Raw genomic sequence first — 21,020 nt, forward strand, 5'->3', positions numbered from 1 at the left:
ACACAATTGTTACAACCTTTGAGAATTTATTTTTACAGCTATTACCTAATCAATACAAAATGTATTCTCAACGGAATTATTAAGTACTTGTTAGTGAAATATTACGGGCACTGTCACATCTCAGTATTAACGCTTCAGTTCCTTTACAACCTAACATTGTCCTCCTTTATTAAACGAATTCATTCCAGACAACATTTGTTTTAAGAAAAGGCAACAGGATTGAACATTGCAATGGTATGCTAAATTCAAAAGTGGCAAAGACCCCTATCATTGCAACTAATTCTTTGTGCTGTGATTGATGACAAGCAGAGGTGAAAGTTGGGGGTTTTCATTTGGTTTGGCTTGAATTTGATATTGGCAAGTGTTACATGTTGATTTTAAAGTTTAGGTTGCATTACTCACTGGATTGGTGAGTGGTGATTCTCACTGCCACACGGCACTCACTAGCGTTAATTTGTTTTTGATTTAAAATACACATCCAAAGGAAATATTGGGCCCGATTTTACCATCAAGTTGATCCCATTTTTGGGTGCGAAAAATTGGTAAAGTCGGGCATGAGGCAAGTAGCACGATTTGCGTCCACTTCTGTGTTGGTTCCCCCTTTACCAAGGCCCGAAAATGGCTGCGATTGGGACTGTGCCCGAAATGGGCATGACAGTCATTTAAATGCATTTCCATGCATTCAGATTGACTTAAAGGGCTGCATGTCCAACCTTACCAGCACTTCCTCCTTGACAAGCACGTTCACCCATCCAGAATCGGCGCAAAACAGACATGTTCTACAGAAGTCTGACTTGGGCTGAGTGAGGAGGTAGATGCTGACGACTCTCCTTGAGATCGGTGGGTTGGCGGGGGGCGGGTGGTGGAGGGGATGTGGATCTGACAGCTCTCTTGGTGAGGGGGGTCTAAGGGGGATCCGCTTCCATTCTGCCTGAGATCAGTGGTGAGGAAGAGGGGGCCCACTGCCACCCTGCTTGAGATCGGTGGAGGGGAAGGGGGAGAGGCCTGCGATTGGTCTGGGTGGTAGGGAAGTGGGGGGGAAGCGGTAGGGAAGGGGGGGGGGAAGCGGTAGGGAAGGGGGGGGGAAGCGGTAGGGCAATGTCTGTGGCAGACATGATGTGGCCCGCGAGGTATGTGGCAGGGGAGCTGCATTCTATCACTTTTTTCTGCGCATGCGCAGTTGAAGGTACTGATTGGAGTTGCAGGGTTTCAGGCATGTTAAGCCCCGTCCACAGGCTTCTGCAGCGCGATTTGGAATTGCTGACGTTTTTTCAGGCAGAGCCTGAACTTGATCTTTTTAATATCTGTTGGTTGAAACAATTGCATAGAACATCTCAAGTTCTGTGGGTGCTTTTGGCCCATATTTTCCTTCTTTTAATAGGCACTCATTCATGGACAGAAAGCCTGTAAATATCATCTATAAAAATTGAAATCCAATTAAAACATCACCTATGTTGACTTGTTCAAGCTACTCTTTGAAGCTTAGGTTACAAACTCACCAGATATCAATGAATTCATGCCTAGTCAAATGGTAGAACAGTGCAACATTGCACTCATCAGAACACACTGCTATCTAAAATAGTCCATGTGTAACAGATGGTTTCAAGAATATAAAGGGCCAAATAGGTAAGGTGAAACAACTTGAAGGTTGTTTTTCTATCCTTCAAATCCTAAAGCTCACCTTGGAATGTTGGCTTGTTCATACTGGCCATGCGAGGGCAGTAATGCTGTCCTGGGAAGCCATGAATGTGAACTTCAAGAGGAACTGGGCGTACTGATGGTCTAAAGTTAAACAATCCATTCTGTATTAAACAGGAAAAGAAGTACAGCATATTAATACATATTTTAAATATGCTCCGAAGTACAGTCATTTGATCTGAAAGATGGACACTTTGCCATTCAATCTAAAGTGCATAGGACTATAAACTCAATAAACAGACAAGTTTTCTTTACTTTGAAGGTGATTCAAAAGATAGAGAATATTAAAATAACCACAATTCTGTCAGATCAGAAGGACCACTCCATAGTACAGAGTTACTTGATTTCAATTAGTGCAGCATTTGAGGACCTACTATTGTGCTCCAAGTCCTTGGATTAGAAATGGAAACACTGCAGGGGGGTCATTTTGCAGAGCCTGCAAGAGGGGAAATGTGTCATGCAAACTTAATTAGTCAGGGTGCAAAACTTCCCAATGGTGGATTGAGATGTAGAGATAAAGTCAGCGGCCTGTCGAACTTCAGTCCGGCTTGTGGTAGTTCACACTTGCAATACATTTGAGTGCCTTGAATACTCATTTACGTAAAACTTAAAATGAAGTCAGCAGGGCAGGAGAACTTCATGGCATCTGATTCACCATCTTTTGAAGGTCGCATATAACAATTAGTTTTGTGCAATTGTGTGTAAGATTAGCAGTTTGCCTTGTTTAAATCTACCGGAAGGGCAGGAGAATTGCAGCTTGCATGGAGGCTCAGGATGAATAAGGATGAGCCAGTAATAAAGGCAGATGTGGAGATTATTTGGGATGGAGGTCATGGAGGAGTAGGAGGAGGATCTAGGGGAGGACAGAGGGTGGGGTCGGGGGGAGGACCTGACCTCCTGGACCTGGGAGGGGTCTTTGAGATCAGACAGCAAAAGGATATGTTCCCTTTTTCTCTTGCTCTGCCACTTTTTGTTTGGCTCATGTCCAACCCTTATTGCCCTTGGTGATGCCTTGCCTTCATATTGTGGCTTGCTGTCTTCTTGTCCCCTGGACTTTTGCATTTTTTATTCATGTTAGTTTTTTTCTGTGCGGAGTAGTGGATGAGGGTGTATTTGTGTGGTGGAGGAATAATGAAAAATGGAGGTTCTTTTGTTCGTGGGGAATATGGAGGGGAAGGAAAAACTTTAGGAGATAAAGAGGGGGCCTGAGGGGGGGGGTGCTTGTGTCGTGCATTGGGTTGAATCCCAAAATATTCTGTAAATGCCTAGAGTGGTAGTGGTTAACAAGGGAGATGTCGGGGCAGGGAAGTTAGTCAAGGTAAAAAAAAAATTAGGGTCCTAAAGGGTGATTACAGTATATCCAAATGTATATTCCACCTCGAGGTGTTAGCTGGCAGGGTCCTCACAGGGCCTTGCGTTCACCTATAACATTTCAATTACTCCTGCTGAGCATGATCTCGGATAACGTTATTCGCAATGCACAAAGAAGACGGCCACCTGAGCCTGTAAGTTCAGTCACATGCCCCACAGAGTTATGAGGACAACACTGGATATTAACATGAATATTCATTAAAGATTGAACAATAAAATGACATTCTTTTTCCCACAAAGAAGAAAACATCCATAATTGTAACCATTAATGTGAGTCAACCATGTGGTGTGAAAGTACACTCAGCTCTCTAACTTGAGTTGGGGAAGCTGGGTTGGGGATCCAACTTGCAAAGGAGACCAATGTTGGAGGCCTGTGCCTTCCTCTGTTTGAGACATCTCCCCTCTCACCATTATGGCTATTTGCATGAAAGAATGAAAAACTATAGGCTGGGATGAGAGATCTGCAAGAGGTTAGAAAGATAGGGTGCAATGAAATGACAGAGGAATGAGAATTCTAAGCATGATACACTGGGGGAACAGGGAATCAACGTAAGTCAACTAGAACAGACATGATGGATGAGCAGGACAAAATGCAGGCAATGTTAATTAGAAAATTGGAATTTATGGAAAGTAAAAGTTGGGAGAGATTAAATGTAGTGATGCTGAGAAGCTGGGTAAGGATTTTAGCAGATGTAGGCGTGAGTTGGGACAGAGGCCGCAATCTACATGTTATTAAATGCAAATCTCATTTTTGCAACAATCTCAACTTTACATCAGTCCAATAATGACATTCATACAAGTATTGATTGTAAAAGCTGCACCCATTCACAGTTAATGGAATACACTGTAAGCAGCAAGGGCCTAATGTTCTCAGTATTTACGCTCTCAGCTTTCTTTGAGGTGATAAAATCAATGCCACAGAAGCTTTAAAATGACAGAAGGCAGTTTAACATTAAATGTGAAGTGAATTATAGAAATTTGGTTTAAGGATATATGCACTTAGTCAAAAAAATGCATCTTTACTGTTCACCGAAATGCACCATCAGTGATATAGATGACAGGCACATCATTCCATCACTGTCAGTTGAAGCTTGCAAATCGCAGATTGGATTCTGCAAAGTATCATTAAATGATATGTGCTCCCAAAGTGCACAAGCACACATAATCCATTTGGCATTGAGCCCATGATCTGTAATTGCTCCCCGTGGTCTAATATTTGTTCTTACCTGTCGGATGCCTAACCAGTCAGCCAAGTCCTTGGCATTTGCCAGTGCAGTGGACAGCCCCACTATCCTTACAGGGCTATCTGTGTGAGATGAGATGAAACTAGTTCTGGAGACGATTACTTCCAGCACAGGACCTCTTTCATCCCCTGCAAATAAACACATTTTAAGTAGTTGCATTATTTTTAAGTCCTAATCTGTTCAACACAAGTCTGAGATAGAAAAATGCCCTATTTTAAACAAAAGCCAAAGCAATGTTATAATTCATACTGTTTACAAAATAACATACTGGGTTGAAATTGGGTTCCCATAGTCTTGGGACTGTAGTATGAGGGATTGGAAAATTATTGTTATTTTATGAATTGAAATGTGGATGCTTTCTAGGCCACTTCAAACGGATGGAATTAATAGACTTCAAATGGGTAGAAATACTGGGCCACAAGTGACAATTGAGTGGGGGTTGCCATTCCATTCGTAATTTCTTAACATCAAATCTAAGCGTTCCTATCTTGCCTGACCTTTTGACTCAGGGGATCAGGTGGGATAGTCCAGCGAGGGTGGGGTGGGGTGGGGGTGACAGTCGAGGGTGAGAGTGCCAGTCCGGGCTCCCATGTGGGTCGGTGTTCAGGGCATACCTTTCAGGACTGAAATGAGGCGAAATGACTTCATGCAGGGAGCAGTGAGCCTGTGGAATTTGCGACCACAGAAAGTAGTAGGGGCTGAAATGTTGAATGTTTTCAAGGAGTCAGTTATAGCTTTTGGAACAAAAAGGATCTAAAGATATAGAGGACAGGTTGGATCAGGATACTAAATTGAATGATTAGCTATTAACATAATGAATGGCAGAGCAGTCTTAAAGAGTTAAATGGCCTCCCCTGCTCCTATTTTCTATATTTCTAAGTAAAGTTGCCACCTGAAATGTCTCTGTTCATCAGTTTGGACAAAGTGACTTGGTTCCAGTCATTCAAAGCAGTTAACAGGAAGAGTTCAGGATACCATTCTTCCTTAGTTCCTTGGTATTTTCTCTCAAATTTGCATTCTAAATACAATTTTAATTTATTATAATTAGCAAAGATCTGATTTATCTCAAATTCCAACTATCTGATGCAATGAAAGATAAATCAGGTAATCATTAAAAGCATTTTATATAAACTCGAGACAGGCAAAATGAATTTCTGCAAAGTTGTTCATATCTCATTTGGCATTGCCTCCACAGTCACTGCCACCACAACTTTATTTACTTTAAAGCAGCAATCAGGATTCCAAAGGCCCAGCAACCTATTCACTGGGCACACAAGTCAGGAAACTCCCAGGTTCAACTGATAATCTCTCCTGCACTGACTGACAGTGAGTGATTCAGTAGAACTATGCTGCAACCATGAATCAATACATTCGAGTGTCAGTTTGAGTACTATTGTGGATAACCATATTCCCTAATAGTATATCATCCCTCACTTCGAAGTTAAGTCCCCTTAAACTGAGAGAAGGGTCCGCAGGTGTTGCAATAACAATCCTGGGCTGAATTTCCAATCTGAAATACAGAATGCCTTGCTCCATTCAGAGCAACTGCTAGCTGGTACAGAACACCCACCTGCACCCTAGTACAGATTCCTACCCTAGCTTCCACTCTGACACAGATCTTGACCTTAGTCCTTACTTTCGGTTTCCTGCCTCCTTTTGATCCCTAATTCAGCTTCTTGTCTTCAATGTCATGGAGGATGTCGAACAGATCAGACTGATTGTTGAGCATCAGGTCGAAAACCGATTGGTAATAGCTGAGCCTAAAGTCTCCTGCCACAAAGCAGCAGCACAGAGCACAATAACTTCTCCAGATCCTCCCGGAACAGCTTCCCTCCTTCCTGCATTTGTTGCTCCTCTATTCATAGATTCTGGTGAGATTTTCCGGCCCAATGACAGAAAATCTCGCCCAAGCTCAATGGAACTTTGCAAGGTCCGCGTCCCGCCCGCTACGATTCCCGTGGCGGGTGTGATGGAAAAATTCAGCCTTCTGTGTCTGGAGGAACAGCAAGGACAGGAGGGAGGGAACCAGTGATTGAAATAGCTACAGCAGTGAGTATGAGAGAGACAGAATCAGTAATTGGGGAAGCAGCTCTTTGTCTCCTATGCTCATGTTCCTCCAATTACTACACAGCATAGTTCTCACTCTCATTGACTGAGAGCAGAGTTGCTTTTTGTTTAAAACCTCTTACACTGGACTAACCCTTAACATTTATTTACAATGGAAGTTTTCCACCATTGATGCCTCAGAAGTGGCTTAAGTTTTGCATCCTTGCTTTTTTGGAAAGAAGGGGCTGGATTAAAATTGGGAGGAAAAAGAAGGAAAAGAAATACTAAATTATGTTCAATGCTTACCTAGTAAGTGGATTTCATCTATAATGATGATTGACACCTTCTGGACATAGCTCCTATTCTGCCAACTTCTGCTGATTCCATCCCATTTCTCAGGGGTTGTGACAATGAGGTCGGCCTGTGCAATTGCTTTCATATCTGGGGTCACATCCCCAGTCAATTCCACTACACTAGAAATAGACATACAATTATTTAGAAAGCAAAATATGAAGGACAGAGTTTATATTTCAAACACGCACTTCCTAACTCAATCTCACTTCCAGTCTGTTCCTATTTAAAGGAAATGAAGTAAATACCCACCAATTGCACCCATTTAACATAATAAATATACAAGCAATAGATTCTTTTTTTCTCTCTTTCAATAAAGATGAGACTTATCAACCTAAAAATCCATGTAACATATGCCAATAGCAGAAAGCAAGGGCAGGAGAGCTTCCTGGTCAGTCATGTGATGAAAGGAAAATTGAAGCCCCCTAACATCATTATATATGGCTCCAGATGGCAACATACATGGGAAAGTGTACTTTGCCACAACAACTCTGACTCTATGGCCAGCTGGCTGTGTCAAATGCCTGGGTACAAACACCCTAGGCACTATCGTCAAACTTGGGGACACACAGTAGGCGCTGTGAGTACTCAAACTTACAAGCTTAAGTTACTTGCTAGCAAGGAGAACACACATTCAAAGCAATGCACTGTAAGGTGTTCTCCTGATTCATACAGAATGTAGCAGTTACAGTTCACCTTATAGTATCTTGCTGTTTGGAATTTTGTTATTGAAAGAATCTTATTTTCATCCCGCAGCCAAGGCTGGGAACATAGTGAGCTTGATTCTACCATCAAGGTACCTTGGTAAAGTTGGGTGTGAGGTGAGTAGCGTGATCCAAACCTGCCTCCGTTCCCCCTTTACCAAGGCCCAAAAATGGCCGCGATCGGGGCCGCGCCCAAAATGGGTGCGATGGCCATTTAAATGCATTTGCATGCATTTACATTGACTTAATGGACTGCACGCCCAACCTTAACAACATTTTCCCCTTCACTAGCACGTTTGTCCATCCAGAATCGGTGCGAAACAGACATGCTCCAGAAAAGTCCAACTTGGGTACTCCAGTGAGTGAGGAAAGATAAGTGCCGAGTGTCCGTCGGCTCTCTGCTTGAGATCAGTGGGGAGAGGGAAGGTGGATCCGGTGGCTCTCTCCTCGAGATCGGTTGGGGGAGAGGGGGATGAAGGAGGGGTCTGCTGCCACTCTACCTGTGATCAGTGAGGGGGAAGTGGGGGGGGCTCCACTGCCATTCTGCTGGAGAACAGTGAGGGGGGAAGAGAGGGGTCCGCTGCCACCCCATTATGAATTAAGGGTTATGGGGAGAAAGCAGGAAAGTGGAGCTGATCCACTTCAGATCAGCCATGATCTTATTGAATGGTGGGGCAGGCTCGAAGGGCTAGATGGCCTACTCCTGCTCCTATTTCTCATGTTCTTATGTTCACCCAGCCTATGATCAGTGAAGGAGGAAGGAGTCATATGCTGCCACTCTGCCTGTGATCAATGAGGGGGACAATGTGGCAGGGGCCTGCAATCAGTCTGGGTGGCGGAGGGGGTGGGGGAATAAGGGGGTCAGTTATGTTGTGGGGGTGGGGCAATATCTGTGGGGGCCGGGGGAGGCATTACCTGGCCTGGGAGGGATATGACAGGGGAGCTGCATTCTTTTTTTTTTGCGTATGCGCGGTTGGAGGCGCCAATCAGAACTGCAGGGTATCAGGTGCATTACAGACTGCCGCATTGCAATTTGGAATCACTGATTTTTTTTCAGGCAGAGAGCATATGGGGGTGTCTGAGAACGGGTCTAAAAGTCGGATCTGAAACACTCCCAGTTTCAAGTTCGCCTAGCACTTAGAATCAAAATGTAAAATAGGGCCCAGTATTCATGAAACTGGCACAAGGCTTGGATTAGGCATTTATCCTGAAGATGCAAGCACTGGCTTCATTGAAGGCCTTGTTGATAATTTTTTTCTATCCTTGCTGACAAAGTTGCCTTGTTGTTGTTGTAACTTAATTTTCCATACCAACATCTGCAGTTTTTAACTGCTTTTAACTATAATTTCATAGCCACCCCATGGTGCTTTATTTGAAGTGAGCATCTTTAATCTTGCAGAACAAAGTGAATTAAATATTTGGCCATAGCTGGAATTACAACTTAATTTCCACAGCTGGATCACCAGTATGGGTCAGGCAGGTGCCAACTGCATGGGGTTCGATTCCTGTTCTAGCTGAGATGGATTCGGAACCTCCTTCCTTGCTCTACCTGTGGTGCCAGTTGTGATACTGTGGATATGACTTGGCTTTGGGCATGATTCTTTACATTGCGGAATGCCCCTAATAATTTTTTTGTACATACAGACAGTTAATGGTTTGCATTCGTCCATTTAATTCTGGAGAATGGGACATGAGTGCTCTGTCCGCTCCTGCAATCTCATTTTATCAAACCAAGCACGGATAGCCAATTAGTGGTTGTCTGGTGGCAAGGCGACAAATAGCAATACAAAGGAGGGGCTCTGTGCCCAATCAGGAGTTTAGGCGGGATGTAATGTGGCATTGGGGTTACGCCTTTAATAGTCTTGGCTACAAATCCAAAGGGACCCTGCTTTCTCAATCTTTTACAGCAGGCTGTAAGAAGCAAAAAAAAAATTAAAAACACAGAGACACTACTGCCTTCACTTTCAGAATTTGCTGCTACATTCAGCTTTGGACCCATCAACAAGCTTTCTCTTCAGCCTTTGTGCCACCTTGTTATAGCTGCTATAAACTACTCCCAAATCATTTCATGTCTGATTCAAAAAATGCATGCAGTAATGTTAACGTGCTAAGTAATTTCAAAATGGTAGGCTTCCCATCTTAGTGTCTGCATGCCTTCTGTCTTTTTGGAGACTGGTATGATGACATTGCACTGTCAATCTCAGGTTATCACACCCTATTTTATGTTTGCAGGAAGGGGGCTGCCTGATTTGCAGCTATCGAATACAGTCCCATGTTATATTAAATGCATACAATAGTGTCCTCACTGGGTAAACCGCAAATTCACTTACTTTCCACAAATAATTATTTTATCTTGCTCCGTTATAAAATTAATTTGTGTCTTTCTCATGGAACGCTTACTCAACAGCACAGAGTTTTTAACTAAAGATTACATCAGAACTTAAATAGTACATTATTCCAGGTATTTCCAAAAGAATTATAACTTCCTTTAGTGACCTCAAGGTGTTGTTGTCGTCAAATTGAAAGCAAATAGCACTGTTATGTATCTTAATTTAGCATCAATCCTAATTGCTTTTTAACTACAAAGTAACATTTGAACCAATCTGGTCCACATACTCCTCAAATACTACCTAGCACTAGCTAGAACAAACTCCAACTAGTATTCCAAATTTAAAGGAATCTATGAAAAGCCCATTGAGCAAGGACTTTGTGACTAATATAATTTGCTTGGATTTATCAGTATTTTCATCCTCTTCTTCAGTATTCTCTGCATAACGTGTCATTTCGAGGACCAACCTCTTTACTTTGGAAAGTTAATCAATACTTCAAACTCACCTGGAATATCTGTCGACTGATCTTTGGGATTCATTTTGCCCCTTATTTTGTCTTCTGCAATAACTGCCAGGTTTACTAAAGGTGTTTTTATCCTCATTCTGTCTGTCTTGAATTGTTGCGCCCAGTATCTGTACTATTTTGTGGCAATCATTTAGTCCTCTATTCTTTGTGTCACTGTTGAATGTCTCATTTGTTTCATGAAGGCTAAATTAAATAACTGTTCTCACAGGAGTTCTCTACTGAAGGCAGCAGATGTCTGGTCCAGCAAGGTCTCTTTTCCGGACATGGAGTACCAGTTAGAACCAGTTTCTGGTCCATATCATAGAATCATAGAACCCTACAATGCAGAAAGAGGCCCTTTGGCCCATCAAGTCTGTACTGAAAACAATCCCACCCAGGCAATACCCGCATATCCCTACATATTATACCCACTAATCTCTCTAACCTATGCATCCTTGGACACCAAGGGGCAATTTCTTAGCATGGCCAATCAATCTAACCCACACATCTTTGGACTGTGGGAGGAAACCAGAGCACCTGGAGGAAACCCACGCAGACACGAAGAGAATGTGCAAACTCCACACAGACAATGACCCGAGCCAGGAATCGAACTCAGGACCCTGGAAAGTGAAGCAGCAGTGCTAACCACTGTGTTACCGTGCCACCCAACCATCTCTCCCTCTCAAAAATTGCACTAATACATAAGGTTGTATTAACCATTTGAAGAGAACTGACATGAAGATTGCACATGTGGGAAGATATGTTCGGAAGGGGCAACATCTGTTTGAGAAGCAAACATATCCTCTCACACACTCAACTATTGTAATACGTTGTTTCTGGAAATTTTTCCATCTAAACCAAACACTTCCTTAGCTAGCTGAACATTTTTAATAAAAAAAACTATTAAAAAGTATGACAAGAACAAAGGCTGCACTGTATTTGCAACTTATCCATATCCCTAAACATTTACTTAGAGCCAAATAAAAGCAGACCATCATTGAATATTCTATAAATGAATGACTAAGGAAATTGTGGAAGCTAATAAACAAAAATCTAATATCAATTTAATGTAAAGTTTATTAGTCAAAAGTAGGCTTACAATAACACTGCAATGAAGTCATTGCAAAAATCCCCTAGTCGCCACACCCTGGTGCCTGTTTGGGTACACTGAGGGAGAATTTAGCATGGCCAATACACCTAAGCAGCATGACTTTTGGACTGTGGGAGGAAACCCACGCAGACACAGGGAGAATGTGCAAACTCCACAGAGTCAGTGGCCCAAGCCAGGAATCAAACCCGGGTTCCTGGCACTGTGAGGCAGCAGTGCTAAGGTTCAGGTGGGAGGGAGTTAAAAAGTCATAGAATTTACCAATTGAAGAAATATTGGGGTAAACCTTTATTTTCAATGAATGTTTGCCAATCTTGTAGATAATGCTCTGTCTGATTTAATTAAATTTAAATCAATATAAAAGGAACAGTAGAGGTTTCAATAATTAGGTGATTTTCTTTTCACCCAGTTAATCACCTATTCGGTGAATTTACCCCATTTAGAGCGGTGCTTACTTTTTACCCAGCTTCTCTGTAATCCTGATTTTCCAATCATCAATTCGTTCTCGGACGAGGGCTTTGAGAGGAGCAATGTAAACAGCCTAGAAACCATACAAGAGTTCAAAGGTCACTTCAGGGGTCAAAGAACAATCAATAGGTTAGGATGGTCAAAAAATACTTTAAATTAGAATTTTAAAGAAAAGGATCAAGCATACCAGTATGGACTTAGGAAATGAAGATTTTGCTATACAGTTTTACGAAGGCTTAACATTCAACTTCAGTAATTCAACCAAAAATGTTACATACACAAGAGAGAATATGAAACCAAAAATAACCTTTGATGTCGGGTATTTGTTGAAAACACGAAATATTGCCAGCTCAGCTGCGACCGTTTTTCCAGACCCCGTGGGTGCTCCAAGTAGTACATTGCAGTCAGTGTGATAGAGGGTATGAAATATCTGAGTCTGGATTGGGTTGAAGTGTGTGAACTTATACAATGCCTCATATTCGCGATTTCCCAGAGCACTGATGGGCAATGGCTGCAGGTCCAGCAATTCTGCAAAGTACAAAGAACACAAACATGTAATATATATGAACACATTCACACAACTAGCAAACAAATGGAGAGTGCCAATTAACTGAAAGGCCTCTTTGAGTACAAAAGACAAGATTTTAACAATAATGTGCTTTATTGAAGAGAGACAGGTTGAAAAGGATAGGATTCATATTTGCCAAATTAGTTGCATCTGAAGTGTAGTCAGTATTGTTTTGGGGATAAATGTAGCAACCAAGATATGGACAGCAACTTGTCACAAAGAGTGAATAAACGACCAAATATTTCTCTATCAACGCCACAAGGAAAGATATCTGGTATTTATTTATGGGTGATATGATGACACAGTGGTCAGCACTGCTGCCTCATAGTGCCAGGGAACCAGATTTAATTCCGGCCTTGGGTGACTGTTTACGTGCGTGTTCTCCCCTTATCTGTGTGGGTTTCTTCCGGGTACTCTGGTTTCCTCCCACAGTCCAAAAATGTGCTGCTTAGATGGATTGGTAGTAAATGTGTGGGGTTTGAGTACAGGGTGGAGGGGAGGGCCTGGGTTAGATGCTCTTTGGGCGACTCGGTGCTGGCCTGATGAGTCAAATGGCCCCCTTCTGCACCAAAGGGAGTCTACGATTCTAACCAGATAATGCTAGGCAGGATAATATGCTCTCCCTACCTTCTTTGAATAGCACCTTGGAGTATTTTACATCAAACTGCGTGGATAGAGACAGTCTCCGTTTAAAGACTTATCTGGAAGATGGCATCTTTAACGATGCATTCCGTCTCATTACTACACTGAAATGTCAGCTTAGGTCATGTGTTCATGACAAAGCACGAACCACAACCTTCTGACTCAAAAGTCTCCCTGCAATCACTAAGTCTTGCACTGATAATGGCTGCTATTCATGTGCAAACCTGGATAGAGTGCGTTGATAGCCTAATCTGTCATAGGAAGTGTCGCAACCTACTTTGACCCAATGTCTTTATGAACATTTAAACTTCCAGTTGGATTCATTGGAAAATGATGACAGGCTAGAAATCTGGCTGGTCTTCCCTTCCCTGAGGACTACTGAGGCCAATTGTAAGGATCCCATCATGACTCTAAATGAGATCAGTACAGTTTGGATTGAACTTGGGACGTTCTTTGTACAATTCAATTATACATTGGGTATACTACTGAGCCACCTAGGATGGTGAGTGCTAGTGATAATTATCTTCAAACTACCCGTGATACATAAATAGATATTTCGTTGCTACATTACCAGTGTGCGGGGGATGTCTCTCCGGCAAAATCAGATGTTGAAAGTTTATTATGCACACGGCCTCAGCTCCCAGCCACCGATCAGACACAGCCCGGATATAATATTGAGATGGCAATGGCTCAAAAATAGGAATGGTAAATACTAGTAACTGCGGCTCTTTGGACAAAACCTACAATCAATATAAAAGAAAACAGAAGATTTCCTCTGTCAAAATGTCTTTCCAATTCCAAATTGCCTACTATGCAACCTTCCAAAGCAAAATAAAACCATAATGATATGCATGTGAACAGTATGTAAAGACTCTCATTGAGAACAAAAATCATTCTTTCAACTTAACACTGGTCCAGGAAATTCATCCATGCTCCAATTGGGAATCCCGCAGTGTAGAGACTGTTGGGTTATTTTGAGTAAACGGGTAAAAACAGGTATGGAACGGATGTTGTTCGAAATTATGGATATTTTGCACAATTTTGGAGATAATTGATGATTACCAAACTTGCCTGCAGGTGCTAGACTATACTAGGGTGCTCAAGCATTGATTAGGAGCAATTCTCATGAAGTGGTATACCCACTTCCAGTAAAGGTGTGGAGTGCTCTGTCTGGCATACAATCGAGTGTTGTAGGATGGCTCAAGGACTGACAGCGAAGGCACACACGGGCTGGAATACACTGGCAGTTCACACTGGTGGGATTTTCCGGTTCTGCCAGCGGCACATCCTTGCCACGGGTTTCCTGGTGGCATGGTGTGGCCTCAATAGGATTGCCCATTGACAGCGGCAGGACCAGAGGATCCTGCCATTAGCGAATGGCGCACTGTCTCCAGGTAGGCAAGAACGTGAGGTTGAAGTTATAATCAGATCAGTCAAGGTCAATCCATGACAGATCAGACTCAAGTGACCCACTCTTGCTCCTAATTTCTACATTCGTATGCTCTGGCGCTGCTCATATCTGACAATCAGGAAGGATATAGTGCAATTCCTTAGAGAGTATAGCCATTTTTCAGAGAGTATAGCTATTCCTCAAAGAATATGATTTCTTAGTGACCTCCATTACATATGGGGGATTACATGTGACTGACATCTCCCGTGACAATGGATGACAAACAATTATTGTAATAAAAACAGAAAATCCTGGAAAAACTCAGACAGCTTTCCAGCATTTTCTGTTTTTATTTCAGATTTCCAGCATCTGCAGTATTTTGCATTTAAATTACCATCATGCCAAAGGCAATGTAATCATGGTTTCACGACTGTGCTGTGGTGTTTGAGCCTTCCTTCTATGAGTCTGCTTACCCTTCTCATGTACTGGTCTACGGCTGTGAATGTGGGACTAATGCTTTCTAAACACTCTGGATGGATAAAGCCTCTTACTCAAAGGATTTCTCCTTTCCTTCCTCTCTCTCTGTCTCTCCTCTAGCATTTGGTGCTGGTTCATATAAGATAATGAAGGGGCTAGATAGGGTAGAGGTAGAGAGATTCTTCTCGCTTAGAAAGGATAGCAGAACTAGAGGGCACAGCCTCAAAATAAGGGGGGGGGGTGCAGTTTAGATCAGAATTGAGGAGGAACTTCTTCACTCAAAGGGTAGGGAGTTTCTGGAATTCTCTGCCCATTGAAGTGGCGGAGGCTACCTCACTGAATGTATTTAAGTCACGGGTAGATAGGTTTCGGAAAGACAAGGGAATTAAGGGTTATGGGGAGAAAGCGGGAAAGTGGAACTGATCCACTTCAGATCAGCCATGATCTTGTTGAATGGCGGGGCAGGCTCAAGGGGCCAGATGGCCTACTCCTGCTCCTATTTCTTATGTTCCATCTAGCCTTAGCAAATCCTCCCATTTTTCATGCAGAGTAAGGAGTACTGTTAGTAAGATGTCCAGCTCTATCTTCCACATGATGTCTCCTACAAGGTTTCAATAAGGTAGAAAGGCACAGCATTCACTTGTATTTTTTCGGAAAATTGCTGCTGAGATATCCAGCAAAATTGTTGTCAAGTGTTGGTCAAATTTTGACAAAATTTCCTAGAAAGTCTCCCAATATGTATCAAAAGTCTTCATCAAAAATTGTTCGGCAGCAAGTGAAGAGTGAAAGCTGATCATGGATTGAAATTATGCCTGTAATCTTCAGTGATGAGTTATTTTATTCCTGTTTAGCTAGTCACTGTTAGGAGAGGATGTTAACTTAAGTATTACACATCAACAGGATATACCACGAGAACCACACTATTTATTTAGTCTGGTATATGGAAAGTTCAAGGTCCTTAATGAGCTAGCAGGCATTTTAATCATCAACATATTTATGATTCTCCAGGAGGCTATTCCTCGTTTGCTTCAACTCCTTTATCAACATGGCAGTCTTGTGGTGAATTGTTGCACCTTAACACACCAGCTGGCTCACCTCAGAGGCTCTTTAGCACATAAGGCATCCATAGAAAACTACTACCTAGGAATTTAACTGTTATTTTCCTTTTCATCACAACTGTTGTCTTTAGATTACCTTCTTGTACACCTTGTTAGCAGCGTTCTTACTTAAGGAAACCCTTTGATTAAAGCAGTTAGGGTCAGATAGGAAAAGTAGCAACATTATTTTGCATCTAGAATGCACTCTTCTCATTGAAGTCAACAAGCAAAGGATTGACCAACCTTAAGGCCGAGAAACAAACCATGAATCCACAAGATTACTTTAACATTACACATTTCTAGGAAAGTTCTAAAGGGCTATTCAACACTGATTAAATATTGCTGTAAAGAGCAGTGGCAAATTGTAGATAATAGCAGGCATGAATGAAGATACATTTAAAGTTAAAGTTTATTTATTAGTTACAAGTATGCTGACATTAACACTGCAACGAAGTTACTGTGAAAATCCCCTAGTCGCCACACTCCAGCACCTGTTCGGGTACATTGAGGGAAAATTCAACATGGCCAATCCACCTAACCTGCACATCTCTGGACTGTGGGAGGGAGCCAGAGCACCCAGGGAAACCCACGTAGATACAGGGAGAATGAGCAAACTCAACACAGACAATGACCCAAGCCAGAAATCAAACCCAGGACTCTGGCACTGAGGCAGCAGTGCTAACTACTGTGCCACCTGGACTGACCTCATTTATTGTGGTCTTGAAATTATGGTCACCAGCTTTTAGACATCTTCTATGACATGCAAATAAAACTAATTTCAATTGTCTTCCTAATATGGTAAATGAAAAGGGACTTCCTGCAGGAAATGTTCTCCAGTGATTTCAACAATATATCAATTCTACTTCACTGTGGTAACAACGGCAGACCACAAACTTGAGAAGTAATGGTGAAAATATCATGACTGTATTTTAGCTATGTGGTTACATCTCACCTGCTTCTTCTGGAGGAGGAAGTATTCTGAGTGATATATGTGGTCATTCACAGGATCTTCCACCCAAATCCACCAAGGTTCACCTACAGATCCATGAGTCTGTGGGAATAAATGCAATCAATTAACTCTGGTACTGCAAAACTCTTTAAAACAGGTTTAAGAAATTGAAGCCAGCCTTTTGAAGCAAAGGATAGTAGAGCACAGGAGATAGCTTTCCTCAGCTTTCCCAAAAGCCATGCAGTTAGTCCAACACCCTGGCTCTATCCCCACATCTCTACAGCTTATGAACTTATCTAACCCTCTTTTGATAGCTATTATTGGTAGTATCAGGCAGTGCAATCCGAATTCTAACCATTCTGTGCAAATAACATTCTTCCCCTCATGTCACTTCTGGTTCTTTTGCAATCATATTAAAGCTGTGCCTTCTGGTCACTTACTCCACATCCACTGGGACAGTTGCTCTTTATTTACTCTATTGAAACACCAAATCTCTTTGACTTCTCTTCTCAAAGAGGAAATTTCCGAAATTCCTTGGTCTCTCCACATTACTTTAATTCCTCATCCTGGAGCCACTCTCATAAATATCTGCTATGCTGTGGCTCTTCTTAAAGTGTGCTGTTCAGAAATAATCCAGCTGGTGCTGAACTCGTGTTTTATAAGGGTTTAGGATAACTTCCTTGCTTTTGTATTCTATGACTTTGAGTCAAGGACTCCATATGCATTTTTTTATAAACAGTCTCCTCAACTTATCCTGGCACGTTCAAAGATTTGTGTAAAGACACCACAACATATCTCTGCTCTTTCATCCCTTTTAAAATTGTACCATTTTGCTGGTATTGTCTTTCATCAACTTCTTGCTAAAATGCAGTACCACATACTTTCCTGTGTTGATCTGCCATGCTCCCAACTATGCCATCAAGCTCTTCATGTCCTCTTGAAGTCTATTACAATCTTCCACACTGTTGTATAAACTCCTAAGTCTCAGTCCATCCATAAATTTTCATATTTGTGCCTTGTACCTCCAAATTGACATATTTAACATGCGTCCAGTGCTCAACAATGGGGAACATTACTGGCTATTTCCATACATCCAAAAAACAACCATTCACCACAACTTTATTTTTTATCCCTCAGACAACTTTGCTTTGATGTTACTGCCCTTCTTACAATATGGGCTTCAATTTTACTAATAAGTTTATTAAATGATATTTTGTCTAGTATCTTTTGGAAGTTTATATACTCAGCCCTCATTTACCATCTGTTATTTTAGCAAAATACTCAATCAAGTGAAGTCAATCATAATTTGTTCTTAAGCTGGATCCCCTTCAGTAGTCCAAACTTTCCAAGTAATTGATAATTAGAGCTTCTCCACTATCAATGGTACAAACTAACATGTGAAGTTCTTTATACCCTGTGACTACTTAGAGAACAGAAAAAAAGGGTGAAATAGTGCGTTACAGTGCAAAGATGTTTAGTAGATATGACTTTGAAAAGTCTTCTAAACCCTGATGATGTAATGTTGTAATGATAGGAGCGGAGATGGTAAGTGAAAGCAGTCAGTTAGTTGCAGTCACAGCACGCCACACACTGGTTGTTACTGTGTAGTGTGGTTTTTACTAAGATTTGTTTTATTCTTTCACAGGATGTGGTCTAGACTAGCATTCGTTATCCACCCTGAATTGCTCTTGAGAAGGCGGTAGTGAGCCATCTTCTTTGTGAATAAAGGCTACAGAAATGTTGCATCATGAAATGCCGCAGCCTGGTCTGAATAAACATTGCTTTATAATAACTAACATCCTGAAAAGAACTTAACAGACTTGTCAAAACAATTTCCCTTTCTGAAAATTATGTTGACACTGCCTAATCATATCATCCTTTTCTTAGTACCACTTCCTCAGTAATGGGTTCCAGCATTTTCTTGATGACTTATTTCAGGATAATTGGTCTCTACTTCCCTCTCTCCCTTCTTTCTTGAATAGCAATGTTATATTTGCTGTACTCTGGGACAGTTCCTGAATCTACAGAATTTTTAAGATCACAACTACTGCATCCACTTTCTCTGCAGCAGCTGCTTTTAGCACAGTGGGCAATCTGGTCCAGGGGATTTGCTGTTTTTAATCCAATTAAATGGACGTTACCTTTTCATTGCAAGTTAATTATTAAGTTCCTAGCCCTTACTAGGAACTTGGTTCCCATCACTTCCTATCTGTTTTTTGAGATGTTGCCAGGATTGGAAAATTTCAGCTATGAGGAAAGACTGGATAGGTTGGGGTTATTCTCCTTGGAAAAGAGCAGGCTGAAGGGAGAACAGGGTGAGATAAGTCCGTTAAGTGCTTTATAGATGAATGCAAGAGTTCCCTTCTCGAGACCCTGCCTGCTCAAGTGTGAAACAGTGTCTGGAATTGGACAGACAGGAATCCCATCTATTCATTTTCACCCTACCCCTGCCTCAGAACCTACATTTAGGAAACATAAAATTTTACCCTATGACGCTTTGAACAGATGGGTTATGTTATCCTTTGGCCAACTGACTGAAAGGCAACGCTGACTGCATGGATCAGAGTGAAGAGTTGATAACCCAATTTAAGCACCTTAAATAAGTTAATTGTGAGGTTTCTTAAATTGCTAAAAAAGTTGTTGATGGTAATCTGCAGTCCTGCCACATCCAGTCATGAATGATGGTGAATGATGGCTTCCTCCCACAGTCCAAAAGCCATGTTGGTTAGGTACATTAGCCATGCTAAATCATCCCTCAGTGTACCCAAACAGGTGCCAGAGTGTGGCGACTAGGGGATTTTCACAGTAACTTCATTGCAGTGTTAACATAAGAACATAAGAAATAGGAGCAGGAGTAGGCCATCTAGCCCTTCGAGCCTGCCCCGCCATTCAATAAGATCATGGCTGATCTGTCGCGGCTCAGTTCCACCTTCCCGCCCTCTCCCCATATCCCTTAATCCCCTCTCTTATCAAAAACCCATCAACCCGCGTCTTAAAAATATTTAGCGAGGCAGCCTCCACCACTTCAACGGGCAGAGAATTCCAGAGATTCACCACCCTTTGAGTGAAGAAGTTCCTCCTCAACTCCGTTCTAAACCGCCCCCCCTTTATCTTGAGGCTGTGCCCCCTAGTCCTACTGTCTTTTTTGAGCGGGAAGAGTCTCTCCACCTCTATCCTATCCATCCCATTCATCATCTTATACGTCTCAATGAGATCTCCCCTCATTCTTCTAAACTCTAACGAGTACGACAATAATGACAAATAAATAAAACAACTAACTGGAGAGGGAACATCCACAAATATCCCCACCCGCAATGATGTGGGAACCCTCCTCATCAATGCAAAATACAAGTCTGAAACATTTGCAGCCATCTTGAACCGAGTGGATGATTCACCATGGCCTCTTCTTGGGATTCCCAGCATCACAGATGCCTGACTTCAACCAATTCTATTGACTCCATGTGATATCAAGACAACATGACAACCCTGACAACAGTTCAGCTATAGTACTGAAGACATGTGTTCCTGAACAAGGCATGCCCCAATTACTGCCCCAGCAGTCTACTCTTGATCAGCAAAATGATGGAAAATGCCATCACAGTGCTATCAAGTGCTTAGTCAGCAATAACTCCTCACTGATACTCAGTTTGGATTCCAATAGATTCACTCAGTTCCTGGCCTCATTACAGCCTTGTTCCAAACATGGAGTAAAGAGCTAAACTCAAGAGGTGAGGTGAAAGTGACCGTCCTTGACATCAAGGCAGCATTTGACCCAGTGTGGCCATCAAGGAGTGCTGGCAAACTGAAGTCAATGGAAATCAGTGCAAAAATTCTCCACTCTTTGGAGTCAAATATGCATAAAGGAAGATGACTGTGATTGTTGGAGTCAATCATCTCAGTCCTGGGACATTGCTGCAGGAATTCCAAAGATATGCAGGTTAGGTGGACTGGCCATGCTAAATTGTTCCTTATTATTGGGGGACTAGTTAGGGTAAATGCTTGGGGTTATGGGGATTGGGCTTGGGTGAGATTGTGGTTGGTGCAGACTCAAAGCACTGAATGGCCTCATTCT

The 21,020-nt window shown here is 42.1% G+C and overlaps 1 protein-coding gene across 1 annotated transcript in view; it reads right to left on the minus strand.

Moving 5' to 3' along the window:
- Positions 1 to 21,020, minus strand: part of ascc3 (activating signal cointegrator 1 complex subunit 3) — a 522,713-nt gene that overhangs the window by 138,205 nt on the left and 363,488 nt on the right. The window contains exons 23-29 of the mRNA XM_080192820.1: positions 16,952 to 17,050; positions 13,607 to 13,775; positions 12,133 to 12,353; positions 11,813 to 11,898; positions 6,666 to 6,832; positions 4,296 to 4,441; positions 1,682 to 1,802 (exon numbers count right to left, since the gene is read on the minus strand). Of these exons, the coding sequence (XP_080048946.1) occupies positions 1,682 to 1,802; positions 4,296 to 4,441; positions 6,666 to 6,832; positions 11,813 to 11,898; positions 12,133 to 12,353; positions 13,607 to 13,775; positions 16,952 to 17,050 (1,009 nt within the window). The remainder of the gene's footprint in view (positions 1 to 1,681; positions 1,803 to 4,295; positions 4,442 to 6,665; positions 6,833 to 11,812; positions 11,899 to 12,132; positions 12,354 to 13,606; positions 13,776 to 16,951; positions 17,051 to 21,020) is intronic.

The sequence above is a fragment of the Carcharhinus amblyrhynchos genome, chromosome 7 (genome assembly GCF_965287045.1).
Source record: "Carcharhinus amblyrhynchos chromosome 7, sCarAmb.v2.hapA, whole genome shotgun sequence".
In the NCBI taxonomy this organism is placed as follows: Eukaryota; Metazoa; Chordata; class Chondrichthyes; order Carcharhiniformes; family Carcharhinidae; genus Carcharhinus; species Carcharhinus amblyrhynchos.